We start from the raw sequence: 24,501 nt of genomic DNA, 5'->3' as shown, positions 1-24,501 counted from the left end.
TAGTTCTTTAGGAAGACGCCTCAACCTTGTTTTTAAGCTGCCTCTATGTGATTTGGAGAGACGTTTTAACTCCATTAGAATTCACATCTTAATTCTATTTGGGAAGACGTCTCAACTGAATTTGTAAAGGTACACCAATTTTCTAATAGGACATCTCAACCCAATCTCAATTTTGTGAAGGTTTCTCAAATTCCTAATTCCATTTGGGAACAACTTCGATTATAAAGAAATGCCAACTTATCGGATATTTCAGCTTTGTTTGATACGACATTTTAAATTTGAATCTAAGTATTAAAGGTATCCTAATGTAATTTAGACAGGAATTCGACTTTGTTTAGGAAGGAAATACAACTCAATTTCAATAAACATCTGAACTTTATTTGAGAAGAAAAAGTTATTTAATTCGGGAAGACATCTCAACTCTGTTTTTAAAGGCGTCCCAATGTAATTTCTAAAGACATTACAACTTTAAACAAATTCATATCTCCACTTTACGTTGGTAGCAATGATATTCTAGGTGCTGCAAAGTGGTACCTCAGATATACCAGGTGGTTGCTATGGTGCTGCTAGGTAGTAGCTCTCATATTCCACATGGTTGCTATGGTGTGGCAAGGTGGTACCTCAGGTATTCCAAGTAGTTGCTATGGTGCTATTAGATGATAGCTCTGGTATTCCAGATGATTGATATGGTGCTGCTATGTGGCAGCTCTGGTAGTCCAAGTTGTTGCTATGGTGCTGCCAAGTTATAGCTCAGGTATTCAAGGGGGCTGGATGGTGGCTATGGCGTAGCATGACGGTTGCTATGATACAGAGGATCTTGGCTTTGTTTGTGAAGATGTTTTTAGTTTTTAGTACTACAGTAACTAATTTTAAACTGCTGTAAAAGTTTAGCAGGTTTTGTAAAGGTTTGTAAGGTTTTGTTGAGGGTTGGTTTAGAGAAGCGCAGAGTAAAAATAAAGTTTTACTGTCTGTATAAAAGTAATTTGGGCGCTAAATGGAAAGAAGGGAAGAGAAGAAGCTGAGAGTCATTCCTGAAAATACAGCGCTGATCCAAACCGTCAGCTAAGAGCAGGTCTGAGGAAACCAGATCCAGATCCAGATCCTGATCCAGATCCAGATCCAGATCTAGAGCCGTGAAGAAAAACCCTCAAACAGTCTTTACCCAAAACCACAGCGTCATCTACCGTACCGTCAGATTCACCCTGCGGGAGGCGCTTCCTACACTCAACATTACACATCAATTTAACATTCCTTCATTTTTTTTTATTGAGAATCCGAACAATTTTCTGCTTTTAATTTATATACACAAAATGAGAAATAAAAAAAAAACTGATTTATCACCAGCGTCTTATTCTTATTTCTGTTCCACCTTAAATGCTCTCCCCAGTAACACACAGACAGTCATCCTGCATCATTAAAAGGTTTATTTCCTTCATTTATAAGCAGAATTTACCGTATTTATTCTCCTTAATTAAAATGCAGTAGAAAAACCTCAGCGGCTAACGGGACATCACCACGGGAAAATCTGCACACTTTATTATCTAACTGTAACACTAGAGTATTAATAATCAACAGGTTATAAATGCAGATAACTGATGGTAATCACAGCATCATGATTTTGGATTCTCAATTAAATATCAAAAAAACGAACACACAGATTATTACAGTTTAAATTACAGTTCAGATTTTAAAATAGTTTAAAGTTTTAAATTACAGTCATAATTACAATTTAGGTTAAAATTTCGATTTAGATTAAAGTTCAGATTCCAATTTAGATTGTAATTCAGATTTTATTTTAGCTTACAGTTTAAATTGAACATTAGATTAAAATTCAGATTCCAGTTTAAATTACTGTTTAGATTAAAGTGCAAATTTTATTTAAGATTACATTTTAAATTACAATTTAGATTAAAATTCAGATTCTTGTTTAGATTATAGTTCAGATTTTAATTTAGATTAAAGTTCAAATTTCATTTTAGATTATAGTTAAGGTTCCAATGTACATTACAGTACATTTTTTAAATTTAAATTAAAGTTCTAATTTTAATTCAGATCAGAGATCAAATTTTAATTCAGACTACAGTTCACATTTCAGTTCAGATTAAAGATAATAAGATTTAATATAAAATCATTCAGATTTGGATTTTGCTGTGGTTGATATGGAGCTACGGTGGTTGCTAACTGAATGCTATGTATGGTATTCCAGGTGGTTGCCATGGAGTTGTAATAAATTCATCCTCTGTGAAATTGATTGGTTATTGTACTTACGGGAGGACCGGCATCACCACTTTCTCCTTTAAGACCAGGAGCTCCAGGACCACCCTGTAACACACACACACACACACACACACACACACACACACACACACACACACACAAAACACACAACACACACACACACACACACACACACACACACACACACACACACACACACACACACACACAACACACACACACACACACACACACAAAACACACAACACACACACACACACACACACACACACACACACACACACAAAAACACACACACACACACACACACACAAACACACAATTAATTAATTCAATTTAATGTTATTAAATAAATGTGATTAGTTTAATTTAGATCATTTATATTTTTAACCTGTTTTCACGTTATTTTGCATGTGTTAGACTGACTGAATATTTTATTTATTTTAATAAACAATGTTTGAAAGTAGTAGTAAAATAAAAAGGAGTAAAATAAATTGCTGATATAGTAAAACACATATTTGATATTTAATCAATAATACACTCGAGGTTTGTGCTATAACGTGTTATATATGTGTAATACAGCAGCAACACAGCAGTGCCAATATTACAGGTTATAGCAGAACCTCGAGTGTATTATTATGATTATATTACAGTTCTATTTTCACTGTTTATTGAAAGATTTAAAGAGTTGAAGAGGAGGAGAAAATAGGATCAGTTTGGTTATAAAAACTCCGCCAGATAAAATAGTTCCATTGCTGCTCTGTTTGTTGCTGCGCTGTTTGGTTTGTAAGCGCTGCATCGTTGCTAGGTTACCTGTATGTGGGCGGAGTAATACTCTACATGGAGAGCTTTGGTTACAGTGCATTACCGGCTGATAACGGCACTCATAGGAACTACGGTAACTGTGGTATTATGTGATATTTGTTATTTTTATTTATAATAAATGTGTATGTAAGGAGTTTAATCGCGTTTTTTAGAGCTGTTAATTTGAGAAAGACGTCAGGACTGAGAACAGGAAACTAAAACAGCGCAGTGTCTGAACGTCCCGCCGTCTACAGCTCATAAATCATAAATCATAAATCAGATCCTTATGAGTATAACACACGCTCCTGCTGAGGGGGCGGGGCTTAAAACTCCTCCCACACAGAAGAAGAAGAAGAAACACAGTCCTGAACCTCCAATCAGGTTCTGTTGAGAGACACTCACCACCGGACCAGACCGACCCGTCAATCCCATTGGTCCAGGGGCTCCTCTCATAGACAGCTGTGGGAACAGAGCAGCCAATCAGAAGCAGAGAAAGCAGAAAAGCTGAAAAACACCACCAAGTCTCTTAATTCAGTAAAAGTCCAAAAACTCCAACTGCATCTTAAATCAGCTGAATTTCTGCCCAAATATTAAGACACACAGTATAGATAGTGATACCATGGTATCGAAAGTGGTTGCTAAGGGATTGATGCAAATATTTGCTATATAGTGTTGCTGGCTGGTTGCTGTGGAGCTAATAAGGGGGTTGCTAGGTTGGATGCTATGGTGCGGCTTAATGATTGCTCGACAGTGTTGCTAGAGTCTTGAAAGTGGATGCTTTGGTATCTCAGGTGGTCGTTATGGTGTTGCTTTAGGTATTTGCTACAGCGTTGCTAGAGTCTTACAAGGTGGATAATATGGTGTCATTTAGTAGTTGCTCGACAGTGTTGCTTGAGCCTTGAAGATAGATGCTATGGTATCCAAGGTGGTTGGTATGAGGTTACTTGAGGCATTTGTTTTAGTGTTGTTGGATGGATTGCATGGTGTCGCCTAGAGGTTGTTCGATAGTGTTGCTAGAGTCTCACAAGGTGGATGCTGTATGGTGTCACTTAATGATTGCTCGACAGTGTTACTAGAGTGGATGCTATGGTATCCCAGGTGGTTGGTATGGGGTTACTTGAGGTAATTGCTACAGTGTTGCTAGGTTGGATGCTATGGTGTTAATTAACGGGTTCTCAACAGTGTTGCTAGTGTCTTACAAGGTGGATGCTATGGTATCCCAGGTGGTTGGTATGGGGTTGCTTCAGGTATTTGCTACAGTGTTGTTGGATGGATGCTATGCCGTTGCTTGATAATGGCTTGACCGTGTTGCTGGAGTCTTGTACGTGGATGCCATGGTGTCACTTAACGGTTGCTACAGTCTTGTCAAATGGATGCTATGGTGTCGCTTAATGATTGCTTAACAGTGTTGCTAGAGTCTTGAAGGGGGATGCTATGGTGCCACTTAATAGCTGCTCTACAGTGTTTCTAGAGTCTTGAAGGTGGATGCTATGGTATCCCTAAAGTTACTTTAGGTATTTGCTGCAGTGTTGCTAGGTTTGATGCTATGGTGTCAGTTAACAGTTGCTCAACAGTGAGTCTTGGTATTGCTTAATGGTTGCTCGACAGTGTTGCTAGAGTCTTGAAGGTGGATGCTATGATATCCTAAGTGGTTGGTATGGGGTTGTTTCAGGTATTTGCTACAGTGTTGCTGGATGAATGCTATGGAGTCGCTTGATGATTGCTTGATAGTGTTGCTTGACAGTGTTGCTAGAGTCTTACGAGGTGGATGCTATGGTATCCCTGGAGTGGAACTTAAAGTAGCTGAATTTCAGGTTTATTTGACGGCTTATATTTGGAAACACAGCGTACGTTATGAGCCCTCACACACTCCACTTCCTGTCCTGCCGAGTGTTTGGGGTCTATAAACCGTACGCTAGGTTAACAGCAGCTGTAAAAGAGCTCGTATACGTGACCGGCCCTCAGTCACGTCATTAAGAGCGTGAGGCGTGACTCAGAGGTCCAGTGGGTACTCACCCTGGCCTGGGCGAGGATGGCCTGGGCCTGGGCTTCCTGCGCCGTCACCACCGGCCCTTTATGAGCTTCACCTCCCGCCCGGAACTGACAACATGAACACACCACGCAAACACCTCTTAACTCAACATATTTACACTCACAGCTGCATATCTGCGTTTATATAGAGCTGTAATGAGTTCCAGAAACTTTAGCCCAAACATTACAACTGGCATTAAAATAAATAAAATCAATATCAATAGAATTATTAATAAACAGACCAATAGAAAGCTAAAAAATGACATTAACTTCTTTACTAAGCTTACCGGCAGCATGATGACAGTACCAGATGGACCCGGAGCCCCATCACCTCCTGGAAGACCTGGACGCCCAGCAGGACCCTAAAAAAGTAAAAAAAAAGTGTTTAGTATACAGTATATACAGTATAAAGACTAAACAAAGCAAAAGTCATGTAATAATTCTCTTAATTAATGATGGGTGTGGTTCATTTTGGGCGTAACGTGAAATAATAAACCAATCAGAGTGTCTCTCTGTTGCTCATCATTCTCTTTAAGAGTAGATCAGGTGAGCTCTGACTTTGGTGGATTGCTATTGTAACGGTGCAGCTACCTGGACGTGTTCAACAAACTCTTCTCAGCAGAGGAAACTGAGCTGCTGGTTGACGCTGTGAAGGAGCTCCAGCAGCTCATTTACGGGAACAGCAATGTTATTTTATTTACTATTCTGTTTATTGTTGATGTAAAAGTTGGGTTTGTGCTGCTGTGTGTTCATGTGTGTGTAATAAGTGGGGGTGTACGCTCGGCTCGGCACGGCGCCTGTGTTGCAGAGATAGCGATGAACGTCTGACTGTTGGCGTCTGTCTAGGTTGTATTCAGTCAGTGAAGCTCCTGTGTTTTCTGTTACCAAGATAAACAAGATAAAACTCCAGAAATGTACCTGAACACACCTCATTTCCAGAACACCACGCCCATCAGTGTAGATATATTCAGAAGATCTGCTGCTGTTTAAAATATACTGATGGTGGGGTGTAAGATAGTAATGAGCATCATGAAGCTACATATCCACTATAGAGACAAACTGTGGGAGGCGAGCGACTTGTCGTCTGTCAGTGTGAAGTCAGGGTTAGAGTGTGTTTATATACACACACTTAAAACACTGCACACACACTCAGCCTGTTAAAAGATCTAATTTCCCCCAGTGTGTGTGTGTGTGCAAAAATGCAGGAAGGCTATTATCTGATGCCAGACGCCACACACTCCAAATTACGTGTGTGTGTGTGTATAGTGTGTGTATAGTGTGTGTATTGTGTGTGTGTGTATAGTGTGTGTATAGTGTGTGTGTATAGTGTGTGTGTGTATAGTGTGAGAGTGTGTGTGTATAGTGTGTGTGTGTGTATAGTGTGTGTGTGTATAGTGTGTGTGTGTATAGTGTGTGTGTGTGTATAGTGTGAGAGTGTGTGTGTATAGTGTGTGTGTATAGTGTGTGTGTATAGTGTGTGTGTGTATAGTGTGTGTGTGTATAGTGTGTGTGTGTATAGTGTGTGTGTGTATAGTGTGTATAGTGTGTGTGTATAGTGTGTGTATTGTGTGTGTGTGTATAGTGTGTGTATAGTGTGTGTGTATAGTGTGTGTGTATAGTGTGTGTATAGTGTGTGTGTATAGTGTGTGTGTGTATAGTGTGTGTGTGTATAGTGTGTATAGTGTGTATAGTGTGTATAGTGTGTATAGTGTGTATAGTGTGTATAGTGTGTATAGTGTGTGTGTGTATAGTGTGTGTATAGTGTGTGTGTATAGTGTGTGTGTGTATAGTGTGTGTGTGTATAGTGTGTATAGTGTGCATAGTGTGTATAGTGTGTGTGTGTGTATAGTGTGTATAGTGTGTGTATAGTGTGTATAGTGTGTGTGTATAGTGTGTATAGTGTGTGTGTATAGTGTGTATAGTGTGTGTGTGTGTATAGTGTGTATAGTGTGTGTGTGTATAGTGTGTATAGTGTGTATAGTGTGTGTGTGTATAGTGTGTGTGTATAGTGTGTATAGTGTGTATAGTGTGTGTGTATAGTGTGTATAGTGTGTATAGTGTGTGTGTATAGTGTGTATAGTGTGTGTGTGTATAGTGTGTATAGTGTGTGTGTGTGTGTGTATAGTGTGTATAGTGTGTGTATAGTGTGTATAGTGTGTGTGTGTATAGTGTGTATAGTGTGTGTGTGTATAGTGTGTATAGTGTGTATAGTGTGTATAGTGTGTATAGTGTGTGTGTATAGTGTGTATAGTGTGTATAGTGTGTGTGTATAGTGTGTATAGTGTGTGTGTGTATAGTGTGTATAGTGTGTATAGTGTGTGTGTGTGTGTATAGTGTGTATAGTGTGTGTATAGTGTGTATAGTGTGTGTATAGTGTGTATAGTGTGTATAGTGTGTATAGTGTGTGTGTATAGTGTGTATAGTGTGTGTGTGTATAGTGTGTATAGTGTGTGTGTGTGTGTGTATAGTGTGTATAGTGTGTGTGTGTATAGTGTGTATAGTGTGTGTGTGTGTGTGTATAGTGTGTGTGTGTATAGTGTGTATAGTGTGTGTGTGTGTGTATAGTGTGTGTGTGTATAGTGTGTATAGTGTGTGTGTGTATAGTGTGTATAGTGTGTATAGTGTGTATAGTGTGTGTGTGTATAGTGCGTATAGTGTGTGTGTGTGTATAGTGTGTGTGTGTATAGTGTGTATAGTGTGTGTGTGTATAGTGTGTATAGTGTGTGTGTATAGTGTGTATAGTGTGTGTGTGTGTATAGTGTGTATAGTGTGTGTATAGTGTGTGTGTATAGTGTGTGTGTGTATAGTGTGTATAGTGTGTATAGTGTGTGTGTGTATAGTGTGTATAGTGTGTATAGTGTGTGTGTGTATAGTGTATATAGTGTGTATAGTGTGTGTGTGTATAGTGTGTATAGTGTGTATAGTGTGTATAGTGTGTATAGTGTGTGTGTGTGTGTATAGTGTGTATAGTGTGTGTATAGTGTGTGTGTGTATAGTGTGTGTGTGTATAGTGTGTATAGTGTGTATAGTGTGTGTGTGTGTGTGTAGTGTGTGTGTGTATAGTGTGTATAGTGTGTATAGTGTGTGTGTGTATAGTGAGTATAGTGTGTGTGTGTGTGTGTGTGTATAGTGTGTGTGTGTATAGTGTGTATAGTGTGTATAGTGTGTATAGTGTGTGTGTGTGTGTGTGTGTATAGTGTGTATAGTGTGTATAGTGTGTGTGTGTATAGTGTGTATAGTGTGTGTGTGTATAGTGAGTATAGTGTGTGTGTGTGTGTGTGTGTATAGTGTGTGTGTGTATAGTGTGTATAGTGTGTAGTGTGTGTGTGTGTGTGTGTGTATAGTGTGTATAGTGTGTATAGTGTGTGTGTGTATAGTGTGTATAGTGTGTGTGTGTATAGTGTGTATAGTGTGTGTGTGTGTGTGTATAGTGTGTATAGTGTGTATAGTGTGTGTGTGTATAGTGTGTATAGTGTGTGTGTGTATAGTGTGTATAGTGTGTGTGTGTGTATAGTGTGTATAGTGTGTGTGTGTGTGTGTGTATAGTGTGTATAGTGTGTATAGTGTGTGTGTGTATAGTGTGTATAGTGTGTGTGTGTATAGTGTGTATAGTGTGTATAGTGTGTATAGTGTGTGTGTGTGTGTGTGTATAGTGTGTGTGTGTATAGTGTGTATAGTGTGTATAGTGTGTGTGTGTATAGTGTGTATAGTGTGTATAGTGTGTATAGTGTGTATAGTGTGTGTGTGTGTGTGTATAGTGTGTATAGTGTGTGTATAGTGTGTGTGTGTATAGTGTGTGTGTGTATAGTGTGTATAGTGTGTATAGTGTGTGTGTGTGTGTATAGTGTGTGTGTGTATAGTGTGTATAGTGTGTATAGTGTGTGTGTGTATAGTGAGTATAGTGTGTGTGTGTGTGTGTGTGTGTATAGTGTGTATAGTGTGTGTGTGTGTGTGTATAGTGTGTATAGTGTGTGTGTGTGTGTGTATAGTGTGTGTGTGTGTATAGTGAGTATAGTGTGTGTGTGTGTGTGTGTGTATAGTGTGTATAGTGTGTGTGTATAGTGTGTATAGTGTGTGTATAGTGTGTGTGTGTATAGTGTGTATAGTGTGTGTGTATAGTGTGTATAGTGTGTGTGTATAGTGTGTATAGTGTGTGTGTATAGTGTGTGTATAGTGTGTATAGTGTGTGTGTGTATAGTGTGTATAGTGTGTATAGCGTGTGTGTATAGTGTGTATAGTGTGTGTGTGTGTGTGTGTATAGTGTGTATAGTGTGTGTGTGTGTGTGTATAGTGTGTATAGTGTGTGTGTGTATAGTGTGTATAGTGTGTATAGTGTGTGTGTGTATAGTGTGTGTGTGTATAGTGTGTATAGTGTGTGTGTGTGTATAGTGAGTATAGTGTGTGTGTGTGTGTGTGTGTGTGTATAGTGTGTGTGTGTGTGTGTGTATAGTGTGTATAGTGTGTGTGTATAGTGTGTATAGTGTGTGTGTATAGTGTGTATAGTGTGTGTGTATAGTGTGTGTATAGTGTGTATAGTGTGTGTGTGTATAGTGTGTATAGTGTGTGTGTAAGTGTGTATAGTGTGTGTGTATAGTGTGTATAGTGTGTGTGTGTGTGTATAGTGTGTATAGTGTGTGTGTGTGTATAGTGTGTATAGTGTGTGTAGTGTGTATAGTGTGTATAGTGTGTATAGTGTGTATAGTGTGTGTGTGTAGTGTGTATAGTGTGTGTGTATAGTGTGTATAGTGTGTATAGTGTGTGTGTGTGTGTGTATAGTGTGTATAGTGTGTGTATAGTGTGTATAGTGTGTGTGTATAGTGTGTGTGTGTATAGTGTGTGTGTGTGTGTATAGTGTGTATAGTGTGTGTGTATAGTGTGTATAGTGTGTGTGTATAGTGTGTATAGTGTGTGTGTGTATAGTGTGTGTGTGTGTATAGTGTGTGTGTGTATAGTGTGTATAGTGTGTGTGTGTATAGTGTGTGTGTGTGTATAGTGTGTGTGTGTATAGTGTGTGAGTGTGTGTATAGTGTGTATAGTGTGTGTGTGTATAGTGTGTATAGTGTGTGTGTGTATAGTGTGTATAGTGTGTGTGTGTGTATAGTGTGTGTGTAGTGTGTATAGTGTGTTGTGTATAGTGTGTGTATAGTGTGTGTATAGTGTGTATAGTGTGTGTGTGTGTGTGTATAGTGTGTGTGTGTATAGTGTGTGTATAGTGTGTATAGTGTGTGTGTGTGTGTGTATAGTGTGTGTGTGTATAGTGTGTATAGTGTGTATAGTGTGTGTGTATAGTGTGTATAGTGTGTAGTGTGTGTGTGTGTGTATAGTGTGTATAGTGTGTGTATAGTGTGGTGTGTGTATAGTGTGTGTGTGTATAGTGTGTATAGTGTGTATAGTGTGTTGTGTGTGTATAGTGTGTATAGTGTGTATAGTGTGTATAGTGTGTGTGTGTGTGTGTATAGTGTGTATAGTGTGTGTATAGTGTGTGTGTATAGTGAGTGTGTGTATAGTGTGTATAGTGTATAGTGTGTGTGTGTATAGTGTGTGTGTATAGTGTGTATAGTGTGTGTGTATAGTGAGTATAGTGTGTGTAGTGTGTGTGTGTGTGTGTGTATAGTGTGTGTGTGTATAGTGTGTTAGTGTGTGTGTATAGTGTGTGTGTGTGTATAGTGTGTATAGTGTGTGTGTGTGTGTGTGTATAGTGTGTGTAGTGTGTATAGTGTGTATAGTGTGTGTGTATAGTGTGTATAGTGTGTGTGTATAGTGTGTGTAGTGTGTATAGTGTGTGTGTGTATAGTGTGTATAGTGTGTGTGTATAGTGTATAGTGTGTGTGTATAGTGTGTATAGTGTGTGTGTATAGTGTGTGTATAGTGTGTATAGTGTGTGTGTGTATAGTGTGTATAGTGTGTATAGTGGTATAGTGTGTATAGTGTGTGTGTATAGTGTGTATAGTGTGTGTGTATAGTGTGTATAGTGTGTGTGTGTGTGTGTATAGTGTGTATAGTGTGTGTGTGTTTGTGTATAGTGTGTATAGTGTGTGTGTGTATAGTGTGTATAGTGTGTATAGTGTGTGTGTGTATAGTGTGTGTGTGTATAGTGTGTGTGTGTGTGTGTGTATAGTGTGTATAGTGTGAGTGTATAGTGTGTATAGTGTGTGTGTATAGTGTGTGTATAGTGTGTATAGTGTGTGTGTGTATAGTGTGTATAGTGTGTGTGTATAGTGTGTATAGTGTGTGTGTATAGTGTGTATAGTGTGTGTGTGTGTGTGTGTGTATAGTGTGTATAGTGTGTGTGTGTGTGTGTATAGTGTGTATAGTGTGTGTGTGTATAGTGTGTATAGTGTGTATAGTGTGTGTGTGTATAGTGTGTGTGTGTATAGTGTGTATAGTGTGTGTGTGTGTATAGTGAGTATAGTGTGTGTGTGTGTGTGTATAGTGTGTGTGTATGTGTGTGTATAGTGTGTATAGTGTGTGTGTATAGTGTGTATAGTGTGTGTGTATAGTGTGTATAGTGTGTATAGTGTGTGAGTGTATAGTGTGTATAGTGTGTGTGTATAGTGTGTATAGTGTGTATAGTGTGTATAGTGTGTGTGTGTGTGTATAGTGTGTATAGTGTGTGTGTGTGTATAGTGTGTATAGTGTGTGTATAGTGTGTATAGTGTGTATAGTGTGTATAGTGTGTATAGTGTGTGTGTGTGTGTGTGTATAGTGTGTATGTGTATGTGTGTATAGTGTGTATAGTGTGTGTGTGTGTGTGTATAGTGTGTATAGTGTGTGTATAGTGTGTATAGTGTGTGTGTAGTGTGTGTGTATAGTGTGTGTGTGTGTATAGTGTGTATAGTGTGTGTGTATAGTGTGTATAGTGTGTGTGTATAGTGTGTATAGTGTGTGTGTGTATAGTGTGTGTGTGTATAGTGTGTATAGTGTGTGTGTATAGTGTGTGTGTGTATAGTGTGTGTGTGTGTATAGTGTGTGTGTGTGTATAGTGTGTATAGTGTGTGAGTGTGTGTATAGTGTATATAGTGTGTGTGTATATAGTGTGTATAGTGTGTGTGTGTATAGTGTGTATAGTGTGTGTAGTGTGTATAGTGTGTGTGTGTGTGTGTGTGTAACGTGTATAGTGTGTATAGTGTGTGTATAGTGTGTGTATAGTGTGTATAGTGTGTGTATAGTGTGTATAGTGTGTGTGTGTGTATAGTGTGTGTGTGTATAGTGTGTGTGTGTGTGTGTATAGTGTGTGTGTATAGTGTGTATAGTGTGTATAGTGTGTGTGTGTATAGTGTGTATAGTGTGTATAGTGTGTGTGTGTGTGTGTATAGTGTGTGTGTGTATAGTGTGTATAGTGTATAGTGTGTGTGTGTGTGTATAGTGTGTATAGTGTGTATAGTGTGTATAGTGTGTGTATAGTGTGTGTGTGTATAGTGAGTGTGTATAGTGTGTATAGTGTGTATAGTGTGTGTGTGTGTGTAAGTGTGTGTGTATAGTGTGTATAGTGTGTGTGTGTATAGTGAGTATAGTGTGTGTGTGTGTGTGTGTGTGTGTGTGTGTAGTGTGTGTGTGTATAGTGTGTATAGTGTGTATAGTGTGTGTGTGTGTGTGTGTATAGTGTGTGTGTGTGTATAGTGAGTATAGTGTGTGTGTGTGTGTATAGTGTGTGTGTGTATAGTGTGTATAGTGTGTGTGTATAGTGTGTATAGTGTGTGTGTATAGTGTGTGTATAAGTGTGTATAGTGTGTGTGTATAGTGTGTATAGTGTGTGTGTATAGTGTGTATAGTGTGTGTGTATAGTGTGTATAGTGTGTGTGTATAGTGTGTATAGTGTGTGTGTGTGTGTATAGTGTGTATAGTGTGTGTGTGTGTGTGTATAGTGTGTATAGTGTGTGTGTGTATAGTGTGTATAGTGTGTATAGTGTGTATAGTGTGTGTGTGTATCAGTGTGTGTGTGTATAGTGTGTGTGTGTGTGTGTATAGTGTGTATAGTGTGTGTGTATAGTGTGTATAGTGTGTGTGTATAGTGTGTGTATAGTGTGTATAGTGTGTGTGTATAGTGTGTATAGTGTGTGTGTATAGTGTGTATAGTGTGTGTGTATAGTGTGTATAGTGTGTGTGTGTGTATAGTGTGTATAGTGTGTGTGTGTGTATAGTGTGTATAGTGTGTGTATAGTGTGTATAGTGTGTATAGTGTGTATAGTGTGTATAGTGTGTATAGTGTGTATAGTGTGTGTGTGTGTGTATAGTGTGTATAGTGTGTGTATAGTGTGTATAGTGTGTGTGTATAGTGTGTATAGTGTGTGTGTGTATAGTGTGTGTGTGTGTGTATAGTGTGTATAGTGTGTGTGTATAGTGTGTATAGTGTGTGTGTGTGTATAGTGTGTGTGTGTATAGTGTGTATAGTGTGTGTGTGTATAGTGTGTATAGTGTGTGTGTGTATAGTGTGTATAGTGTGTGTGTGTATAGTGTGTATAGTGTGTGTAGTGTGTATAGTGTGTGTATAGTGTGTATAGTGTGTGTGTTATAGTGTGTGTGTGTATAGTGTGTATAGTGTGTGTGTGTATAGTGTGTGTGTGTATAGTGTGTGTGGTGTGTGTGTATAGTGTGTATAGTGTGTGAGTGTGTGTATAGTGTGTATAGTGTGTATAGTGTGTGTGTGTGTATAGTGTGTGTGTGTGTATAGTGTGTGTGTGTATAGTGTGTGTGTGTGTATAGTGTGTGTGTGTGTGTGTGTATAGTGTGTATAGTGTGTGAGTGTATAGTGTGTATAGTGTGTGAGTGTGTGTATAGTGTGTATAGTGTGTATAGTGTGTGTGTGTGTATAGTGTGTGTGTGTGTATAGTGTGTGTGTGTATAGTGTGTGTGTGTGTATAGTGTGTGTGTGTGTGTGTGTGTATAGTGTGTATAGTGTGTATAGTGTGTGTGTGTATAGTGTGTGTGTGTATAGTGTGTATAGTGTGTGTGTGTATAGTGTGTGTGTGTGTATAGTGTGTGTGTGTGTGTGTGTATAGTGTGTATAGTGTGTGAGTGTGTGTATAGTGTGTATAGTGTGTATAGTGTGTGTGTGTGTATAGTGTGTGTGTGTGTATAGTGTGTGTGTGTATAGTGTGTGTGTGTGTATAGTGTGTGTGTGTGTGTGTGTGTATAGTGTGTATAGTGTGTATAGTGTGTGTGTGTGTATAGTGTGTGTGTGTATAGTGTGTGTATAGTGTGTGTGTATAGTGTGTGTATAGTGTGTGTGTATAGTGTGTGTAGTGTGTGTGTGTATAGTGTGTGTGTGTATAGTGTGTGTGAGTGTATAGTGTGTGTGTGTGTGTGTGTGTATAGTGTGTATAGTGTGTGTAGTGTGTGTGTGTATAGTGTGTGTGTGTGTATAGTGTGTGTGTGTGTATAGTGTGTGTGTGTGTATAGTGTGTGTGTGTACTGAAGGTGCAGTGATTTCTAAGTGCACCGCCCCCTAGTGTATACTGTATGTTTCACAATTACCCCCCCAAGAGTCAGGGATGATCAGAGAGAGAAAAAGAGATACAGACAGAGAGAGAGAGAGAGAATGAGAAAGAGTTAGAGGGTTAGAGTTAGAGAAGGTAAGAAAGAAAGAAAGAAAGAAAGAAAGAAAGAAAGAAAGAAAGAAAGAAAGAAAGAAAGAAATCACTTCCCCTTCCAGGAGTCAGGGATGATCAGACAAAAAAAGCAAAAGAGTAAGAGAGAGAGAGAGAGAAAAAAAGAGAGTGGGTGAGAAAGAGAATGGGGGGCAAGAAAGGGGGAGAGAGAAAGAGTCAGAGGGAAGAAGAGAGAGGGGCACAGAGAGAGAGAGGATGAGAGAAAGACAGAAAGAGAGAATGTGTGAGAGAAAGAAAGAAAGAAAGAAAGAAAGAAAGAAAGAAAGAAAGAAAGAAAATGAAAGTGTAATCACTTCCCTTCCCAGGAGTCAGGGATGATCAGACACAGAGTGAAAGAGTGAGACAAAAAGGTAAAAGAGAGAGAGAGGAAAATCGAGAGAAACAATGCGAGAGAGAAAGTAAGAGAGAGAGAGAGAGAGAGAGAATGAGAGAGAGAGAGAGAATGAGAGAGAGAGAGAGAGAGAGAGAGAGAGAGAGAGAGAGAGAGAGAAGGAGAGAAAGAGGGAATGAGAGAGGGAGAGTGTAATCACTTCCTCTCTCAGACAGAAGGCTCTTTGTGTGCTGGGGGACGGGGGACGCCCATCCTCTCTTTTCCCAGAATGCACTGGAAGGGGTTAATCCTGGGGGAGGACAGGAATAATAAACCTCTGGCTGGAGTTCAGAGGAGAGACGCTCAGAATCCAGAACTCAGATCTCAGAGTTCCACATCCAGACAGAGCAGAAACAGGTGAACACTGACCTGTTCAGGCTCCGCCCACAAATACAACCATGTGTTTCACAGGTGTGAACTTCTCATTTGCATCTTTAGTGCGGTTCGTTTGAGCAGGTGTGAAAACAGTAATCACACTGCGGTTCAAATCCAAACAACCACAAAGAGACAGAGCTAAATGGCTGTTCAGGTGCAGTTTAACCTGATTTATTACCCAGATTATTATAATCACTACAGCTATTAACTAATGCTAATCTCTGTTGCTGCTGCGCTATGCTAAACTGTTCACACACTAAAGCGCAATTTATACCTCTACGTCATCCTTGCGCTGTAGCCTACAAAGAAATGTAACTACGCCTTACGCAACGCAGATATTCACAGCTCTGATTCGTCCAAAGGGCCCCGCGTCCCCACCCACACATTCCTGCCTTCGCAGTTTAAACTGCAGAGTAACGCAGAGCTGCTGCGCGCACACAGTAGTATAAACGTGCTCTGCTGCGTACCGCACTCTCGCTGGATACGCATAAGTTATGGCGTAGGTTCAACTGAGAAGTATACAATTAGGTTTAAAGGTCATTTATGCAGCGGTCACTGCTTACATCCACGCAAATTTTGCATGTTTTGTTGGTGCACATTTTGGTGGATTTAGTTTTGTGCCTGTGTGAAAACAAACCAAACCAAAGGGGAAAAACTCAGACCAGAGATACAAAGTACAGATAAGAAAACGTCCTCTTTTCTTTTCACTGTTTGATTTTCTGCGTTGTTGGATGCATTAAAACCAGGCTGACCAATCAGAGCTGAGCTCCAGTGAGTTGGAAGCTCCGTCGCCATGGCTGCGGACCAAACAAATGAGCCTGAAGCTGCAGCAGGACAAGCAGGCGACTAAAAACATAAAACTGCAGCGTTTAAATAAATATAATCCAGATCAGAGCTGAAAGTCTGTAACGTCTGTAACACACCTCTTAATCTAGTCGTTTTACTGAATTAAAGTTTGTCTAGGAGCATCAGAGTCTTTTTAACGTTTAACAAAGAACCGCAAACTGGAATTTCTTTCTTTATCTAAGGAACTCTCGAGAATGGAGATTCTTATGATGCTTTGGTGTGCAAGCTCTTAAAATGCAGTGTGCTCTGTGTATGAAAATAGACCAGAAAATAGACGTTCATTGATTGTGGGCCTTATAATCCGGTGTGACTTATAGTGCAAAAAATACGGTAAACCCCGTAAACAGTCTATTTTTACGCCTAGCGCCTGCACTGTTAAAATAAAGTGTGGTGGTCTGGAATTGAGGTTTGTTTAGGTAAATTTCTGGTGTGTTTCTATCTTGATCTTGTCGGCAGGAAATACAGGTGCGCCAATGACTGATTTAAACCCTGACATCAGTCAACAGTCAGCCGCCCAATCGTATCTTAGACATGCAGGAGCGCCGTGCACGTTGCACGACCTCAGTGCATGTATACCCCCACTACTTACTCCAGGTAGCTGCACCGTTAAAATAGCAATCCACCAAAGTCAGAGCTCACCTGGTTCTACTCTTAAAGGGAATGATGAGCTCTTAAAAAGACACTCTGATTGATTTATAATTTATTTCACGTTACGCCCAAAATTAACCACACCCATCATTAATTAAGAGAATTAGTACATGACTTTTGGGCGTTTTGAGATGCACAAGTTCTACTTTTTGCGCTCTCACAATACAAAAGACACTGACACGCCCTAAATCATTTGATCGGTTATGAAGAACATTAAAATATACCCGTCACAGTGAGAACACTGGAGCTCTACTGTTAAACAGCAGCTTATAATCCACCAATAATCCAGAATAATCAGAAATCGCTCAACTCACCTTCTCTCCTGGATCTCCATGAGGTCCTGGAGCTCCCTGGACACCCGGGGTTCCCGGGATACCCTGTACAGAGAATATAAATCAATATACATCATAAATATGTAAATGGCTTTGGACCAGATAGCTTAATATTTGGTGGGTTTAAGTAAAAGGTGTTTACTTAATGAAGCTTTAAAACTGAATTATTTAATCTTAAATCTATAAAACAGATCAGTTTCAGAGCCTCAGTGCTGGATACAGAGTTTCTGCTGACCATGAAATCATATTAACTCTATATAAACCACGAGATAAAATACAGACCAATAAATACCACACTGTCTGCAGCCATCATTTAGTACTATATTTATTACGAGGCCACAAGAGGTTAGCTTTTGTTTAATGTAATATAAATAATAATAAGATATTATTTATTGTATAAGAATCCAAAGCTGAATAATATGTGTAATATTAGTATTAATCATCTCACAATCTAAATCTAACTGAAACAAAATCTAGTAGATAAAAAGCCTCTTAGATCTTCTTGCTTTTATATAAATGTGATATAAAGTAAAGTATTAATATTATAGGATTATTTATCTAATTACTGTTTTTGTAACTCTTTGTTTTAAATTATGTGATACAGACTTTTTTTAAGCATTATTTCATAATAAAAGTTAGAATATATCAGTTTTTAAAGTAGAATAACCACAGGTCCTCCTCCTTTTATGCTAATGACTTTTTTATATGAATTAGAACTGACACAGGATTCACGGTTTGGGGAAAAGTCCCTTAAACAGAGATTTTTATTGGTTTAATAAAGAAAGTGTGATACTTTCTGTATCTAGTAGAGCTGCAACTAATGATTATTTTGGTAGTCGACTAATCTGATTATTATTTTTTTGATTAGTCGATTAGTCAGTGACTATTTCTGTCTGTTCTCCATCTTTAAAAAAGATAGAAACAACTGAACATGAGATATAAAAGATTTTAAAATGTAATGTCTAAATGCTGAGTGCTAGCTCTTTCACCATTCAGAGTTGAGCATTTTTTTTGACTGTAGCCTACTGCTAACCCTGGCTACCACTACTGGAGCATTATTAACAGTACCTGCTAACCACATCACACTAAATGCTAAGTGCTAGCTCTTTCACTTTTCAAAGGTGTGTATTGTCAGACTGTAGCCTGCTGCCAACCCCAGCTAGCACTACTGGAGCAGCATTAGCATTAGCTGCTAACTGTGCTAAGTGCTGGTATTTAGCCGGTTTAACATCACCGCTAACTAAAATAAGTGATGGACACAACTTGGATATAAAATTTGCTGTGCAAACATTGTTTTCACTGTTTTTTTGTGTTTTGAGGAGCTTTGAAATGTGGATTTCAGACATTTTAAGACTAATTTAGTTCTTTTATTTGATAGATAATGTTAAATATTTTATGTTTTTTTTAAGGATCTGTAGACACTCAGAGTGTGGCCCTGGTTTAAAGGTTTAGGGCATCTTGTCTCTGATCTTTATCGTGGGAAAATGATGTTGATATACTTACGGAGGGTCCTGGAGGTCCTTGGGGTCCTTCTAAAAGCATTCCCTGTGAAAGAATGAAGCAGAAGGAGGAGTGAGAGGGGAAAAAGTGGATACAGTAGCTTTACGGGCCGCCGGCTGTAAATCTGACGGAAGAACTCGGCACATTTTCCACACTTTCAGAACCTGACGAAAGGTCACGCACTGCCAAAACTCACACGTGTGTTCGGACAGTGAGATTTTAAAGGTGTTGGTCTGGATTAGAGAACAGAACCGCTCTGTTCTTTCCTAAAAGCTTCCCAGATACCTGCTCTCCTGACCCAGAGGAACCGCTGAGGAACCGACCCAGCCCAGGTTCTGCCAGAGCAGTGAAAACCAGCCCAGCTCGACCAATCAGAACATCAACTAACTGATCCAACAGCATAAATTAATCATTAAATGTGTTCTGATCTTCATCTACGTCACAACAATAGACAAACACAGTCTGATTCAACTAAAACCACACAAACAATATATATACATTTACATGATTTTACTGAACACAACATGTTAATATTTCATGTTAATCTAATCTTTGTATTTAATAACTGGTTGATCCTCCTTTAGCAGCAAAATCCTCAACCAATGGTTTCCTGTAGCTGCAGATCAGACCTGCAGAACGGTCAGGAGGAATTCTGGATCATTCCTCTTCACTAAACTGTTTCAGTTCAGCTATAATATTATGGGATATCTGGTGTGAATCTCTCTCTTGAGGTCATGATGCTGCAGCATCTCAGTTGGGTTCAGGAGGTCAGGACTCTCCAGAAGGAGTATTTATTTATTTTCTTCTGTTGAAGTCGTTCGGTTGTTGATTTACTTCTATGTTTTGGGTCGTTGTTCTGTTGCATCATCCATCCTCTGTTGAGCTTCAGTTGGAGGACAGATGGTCTTAAGTTTTACTGCAAAATGTAAACTTGGTAAACTTGGGAACTCTGTTGATTTTTTCCGTTGATGGCGGCAAAATCCGTCCAGACCCTGAGACACCAAAGCAAAGCAGCCCCAAACCATGATGCCCCCTCCACTATGTTTCACAGTTGGGATGAGGTTTTGATGATGGTGTGCTGTGCGTTGTGTGTTTTCCTTCCAAACAACTCAGTTTTGGTTTCATCTGTCCACAGTATATTTATCCAGTACTGCTGTGGAACATCCAGGTGCTCTTTGGCTTCAAACTTCAAACGTGCAGCAATGTATTTTTTTTGGACAGCAGTGTCTTCCTCCGTGGTGTCCTCCTACAAACTCCATTCTTATTTAATATTTTCCTTATTGTATTTATTGATTTGTCAATAAAAATGTGAGCATGTGCCAGAGATTTCTGTATTCAGTGTTCAGCTGACACTCTTCCTAGGATTCTTCCTCACCTCATTGATCATTCTGCATGTGCTGTGCTCTTACAGTCATCTTTACAGGACTTTACCACGCCTAGAGAGAGTAGCAGCAACAGTGCTGAACATCTCATCACATCCTGCCTCAAATTAGCCCTTCAAAAAGTCACATACTTTGGCATCTCTGTGGTGCTGCTCATAAGAGGCGTGGACCTGTTTTTCCTGTAAAGCGGCTTTGTGACAACCTTTGTTGTAAAAAGTGCTATATAAATAACATTTAATTTGAATTAAATTGGAATTGAATTACTGGAACTCGGTCATGTTACTGAGTCTAACTCAAAATAGTTGAGTATTGATTAGAAAAATCAAATTTTACGTAAAACAGGTTTATTTCATTCGAGTTCAAACAACTTACGAGTTTACAGTGTAGCACAGCGAGAAATTAACAGTTAGAGTAGTACAAAAACTAAAATTCATCAATAGGATGACATCCATTTATCAGTGGGCGGTGCACAATAGGGTATTTATCATATATCATATTCATATTATTTATCAGCTTATTAAGTGTCTAATACAAGCCCCCTCTCCAAGCTCCGCCCACAAATGTGTTCTTTAAAACCTATTGCTCAGTTGGGTAAAATCTCCAGAGCACAGTTATAAATCTGATTAATTTAAAATGATGATTAAATAAATTTTATAATAAGTTATCTGGATCTTACCGGCTCGATGACGGCAGGTTCTCCCTTCTGTCCTTTCTCACCTCCATAAGCTCCACCCACCTACAGAACCAGCAGAACCACAGGAGAACATCAGTCACACAGACGTTCCACACCAACCACACTGAACACCCACTAAACACAACAGTACCGTACAAAATACAGAGACCATCAGTGAGCTCCTTCTGAACATTCATTTATACTATATTTAACAATTATTTATTACTAATTAATTAATTATTTATTTATTTATTTATAAAATAACAATAAAACACTGCAAAACGCTAAATGACAAAATAATGGAATAAAACACTGTGAATGATGAAATAATGGAGTATAACACTGTAAAACACAGTAAAGCACTGCAGAATGCTGTAAAATAACATACTAAAACACTGTAAATCACAAAATCACACTCTAAAGCTCTGCTAAACACTGTAAATTATGAAATAATAGCATGGTTTAAATCGCTATCAGTTTGTGAGGATAAATGATATGTCTTCCAGTTATACCAAGGTAAGATATGGAATTCCACAAGGCTCTATATTAGGACCATTATTATTTACATTATATATGCTCCCACTGGGCAAAGTTATTAGAAAACACAATGTGAATTTTCATTGTTATGCGGATGACACGCAGCTCTTCATATCAGCCAAACCTGATGACAGAGTGAGATTAAAGAAAATCGAGGATTGTGTAGAAGATGTAAAATCATGGATGTCGCACAACTTCCTCCTATTAAATAGTGAAAAAACAGAAGTTCTCCTATTAGGCCCCAAAGCTGCTAGAAATAAATTATCAGACTTAATGCTAAATCTGGCTGACTTCTCAGCCACCCCTGGTTCAGCAGCTAAAAACCTTGGAGTTATCATAGATTCAGATCTAGCATTCGATAAACACATATCTAATGTAACTAGAACAGCTTTTCTACACCTCCGTAACATCGCCAAGCTAAGAAATGCCCTATCACTGCATGACGCAGAAAAATTAGTACATGCCCTTATTACCTCAAGGCTAGATTATTGTAATGCGCTACTGTCTGGATGTTCCGGCAGTAACTTAAATAAACTTCAGCTAGTTCAAAATGCTGCAGCCAGGGTCCTTACTAAAACTAGAAAATTTGACCATATTAGTCCAGTACTATCAGCACTGCACTGGCTTCCAGTCAAATTCCGCATAGACTATAAAATTCTCCTGTTAACGTATAAAGCCCTACACGGACTCGCTCCTGAGTATTTACAAGACCTCATCTCCTGTTATGAACCACCGCGATTACTCAGATCTCAGGGTGCTGGTTTATTAGTAGTTCCTAAAATTCAGAGGAGCTCTGCAGGAGGAAGAGCTTTCTCTTATAAAGCGCCTCAACTCTGGAATAATCTCCCCGAATATGTTCGGGACTCAGACACAGTCTCAATCTTTAAGTCTAGACTGAAAACTTACTTGTTTAGTTTAGCTTTTGGTAATTAATGTTTTTCCCTTTAGATAAGGCTGCAGATTCAGGGGTTCCTGGACAGATGAATTGTGGGTAAACTGAGATGCTGGTGCTGCTGTTCTCCCACTGCACACGGTCACTCAGGTTTGTGGACGGTGGAGTGGGTGGATGCTGGTGTTTCAGGGCGCCTCCATGTCTATGTTACCTTCTGGCTCTCTGCCTTTAGTTAGGCTGTTTTATTCAGTTCTGCCGGAGTCATTTGCCACACTCTGATAATATTTTATATTCTCTATTTTACATAAATCCAGTCAAAACTAATTCCATCTCTCTGCCTTCCTCCGAGTTACTACCTGCCCACCTGTCTGACCCGATACCGAGGGATGTTGGACCCTCAGGCTCTCGCGTCTCCTGTCCGGCCAGACTGATGGAAGTTTCTGAAGTCAGCTCTTCTCCATCACCACCACAGATCAGCTGCTCATCATCCATCTTACTCTATAAGCCATTAGTGGAGCTGCTATACACCTGAATATATAAAACCTATGTGGATGTATGAAAGACTTTTTAAAATTCTATTTAAAAGCCGTTTGATCAGTGGTAGGATGGTCCCCCCTTTAATGTGAGTCTTGGTCCTCCCAAGGTTTCTTCCTCCTCCTGCAGCTCTGAGGGAGTTTTTCACTGGGGGTTCTGTATTCTGTATTTTCTATGTTTAATGTTTTGCCTGATTCTTTGTCCTGTAATCATGTTTCTGTAAAGCTGCTTTGTGCCAACACCAGTTGTAAAAAGCGCTATACAAATAAATTTGATTGATTGATTGATTGAAATAAAGCACGAAAACATTAGATAAGACTAAACCAAAAAATATGATTATTTTAAGTATAAACCCTGCAGAAAATCTGCAGAAAAAATGAGGGATTAAAATAAGTTAGCTAATTCCCAAAGTGACAACTACAACATTGTTTTCTACAATGCATAAATACATCACAATATCACAATATCACTGTAAATAACTTAAATAATGCAGTAAAACACTACAGTAACCAAATCCAATCAAAATATCACTAAAAACACAAGAAAATCACACCACTATAACACTGCAAAATACACTAAAACAACTCTGAAAATACTCTCAAAATATTAAACAGTCACTGACAAATAATTCACAATAACACTCCACAATACAAAGCACCCTGTCACTGCAAAACACTGTAAATTATGACATAATTCAGTAAAACACTGCAAAACACTGTAAATTATTAAATAATGCAGTAAAACACTACAATTTATAAAATAACACAATAAAACACTGCAAATGACTGTAAATTACAAAATAATGCAGCAAAACACTGTAAATTATGAACTAGCACAGTAAAGCACTGCAAAATGCTGTAAAATATGAAATAACATACTAACACTGTAAAACACTGTAAATTAGGAAAGAGGCACTAAAACACTGCAAAACACTGTAAATCACACAATAACACAAAGCTCTGCTAATTAATGTAAATTACAAAATCATGCATAAAACACTGCAAAACAGGAAATAGCACAGTAAAACACTGCAATACACTGTAAATTACAAAGTAATTCAGTAAAACACTGCAATTTATAAAATAACACAATAAAACACAGTAAATTACAAAATACACTAAAACACTGCAAACACTGCAAATTATGAAATAATGGAGTAGAACACTTTAAATCACTGAAAATTATGAAATAGCACAGTAAAGCACTGCAAAATGCTGTAAAATATGAAATACAGCACAAAAACACTGCAAAACACTGTAAATTACAAAATACAGCACAAAAACACTGCAAAACACTGTAAATTAGGAAATAGCGCAGTAAAAAACTTTAAAGTATAAAATAATGCACTAAAATGCAGTAAAACACTCTGTTATGAAATGATGCAGTAAAATACTGCAAAACATTGTAACTTATGAAATAATACAGTTAAACACTGAAAAAACACTGTAAAATATGAAACAATGCACCAAAACACTGCAAAACACTGTAAATTATAAAAAAAGCACTAAAAAACTGCAAATTATGAAAAAACACCCTAAAATGCTGCCAGTGTAAACTACAAAATAATGCGGCATAACACTGCAATTTAATAACGTGATAAAACACAGCAAAATACTGTAAAATATGAAATAATGCAGTAAAACACTGCAAAACACTGTAAATTATGAAATAATTCACTGAAACTCACCACAAATCACTGCAAATAAAACACAATAACAAAGCAAAAAACAT

The 24,501-nt window shown here is 38.5% G+C and overlaps 1 protein-coding gene across 1 annotated transcript in view; it reads right to left on the bottom strand.

Annotated features, from left to right (window-relative positions):
* Window positions 1–24,501, bottom strand: part of col11a1b (collagen, type XI, alpha 1b) — a 132,353-nt gene that overhangs the window by 47,715 nt on the left and 60,137 nt on the right. Inside the window, exons 9-15 of the mRNA XM_049476727.1 lie at window positions 20,811–20,870; window positions 18,756–18,797; window positions 17,235–17,297; window positions 5,361–5,435; window positions 5,059–5,142; window positions 3,445–3,501; window positions 2,269–2,322 (exon numbers count right to left, since the gene is read on the bottom strand). Coding sequence (XP_049332684.1) covers window positions 2,269–2,322; window positions 3,445–3,501; window positions 5,059–5,142; window positions 5,361–5,435; window positions 17,235–17,297; window positions 18,756–18,797; window positions 20,811–20,870 — 435 coding nt within the window. The remainder of the gene's footprint in view (window positions 1–2,268; window positions 2,323–3,444; window positions 3,502–5,058; window positions 5,143–5,360; window positions 5,436–17,234; window positions 17,298–18,755; window positions 18,798–20,810; window positions 20,871–24,501) is intronic.

Source organism: Astyanax mexicanus, chromosome 4, assembly GCF_023375975.1.
Source record: "Astyanax mexicanus isolate ESR-SI-001 chromosome 4, AstMex3_surface, whole genome shotgun sequence".
Classification (NCBI taxonomy): domain Eukaryota; kingdom Metazoa; phylum Chordata; class Actinopteri; order Characiformes; family Acestrorhamphidae; genus Astyanax; species Astyanax mexicanus.
This window is presented reverse-complemented; position numbering and strand designations above follow the sequence as displayed.